General features: G+C 65.9%; 1 protein-coding gene across 1 annotated transcript in view; it reads right to left on the reverse strand.

Annotated features, from left to right (window-relative positions):
- The window catches only part of HMHA1 (histocompatibility (minor) HA-1), a gene marked incomplete at both ends in the record, with an annotated part of 8,734 nt that extends 8,517 nt beyond the window's left edge, over positions 1–217 (reverse strand). The window contains one exon of the mRNA XM_009073217.1: positions 74–217. Coding sequence (XP_009071465.1) covers positions 74–217 — 144 coding nt within the window. The remainder of the gene's footprint in view (positions 1–73) is intronic.
- Between the last annotated feature and the right edge of the window lie 59 nt (positions 218–276).

The raw sequence follows: 276 nt of genomic DNA on the forward strand, positions 1-276 counted from the left end.
TGCCCCCGTGGGCCTCCCAGGGCCCCATCCTGGTGCGAGGCAGGAGGAGATAGAGCTCCCAGCCCCGTCTCACCCTTGACTTTGGAGATGAGGGTCCCGGCGGCCGTCAGGGTCTCCAGGGTGTTGAGCAGTGGGTACTTGTTGATGACCTGGCGCAGGATGCGCAGGGTCTCACCCAGACACTCGTGGGCCAGCGGCCTCTGTGGCTCTGTGGGGTCTGCAAGAGAGGGGGCTGAGACACTGCCCCGTGCCCTGTACTCCTGTCCCTCCCGTTCA

This window comes from Acanthisitta chloris, unplaced genomic scaffold, assembly GCF_000695815.1.
Source record: "Acanthisitta chloris isolate BGI_N310 unplaced genomic scaffold, ASM69581v1 scaffold27224, whole genome shotgun sequence".
Lineage (NCBI taxonomy): Eukaryota > Metazoa > Chordata > Aves > Passeriformes > Acanthisittidae > Acanthisitta > Acanthisitta chloris.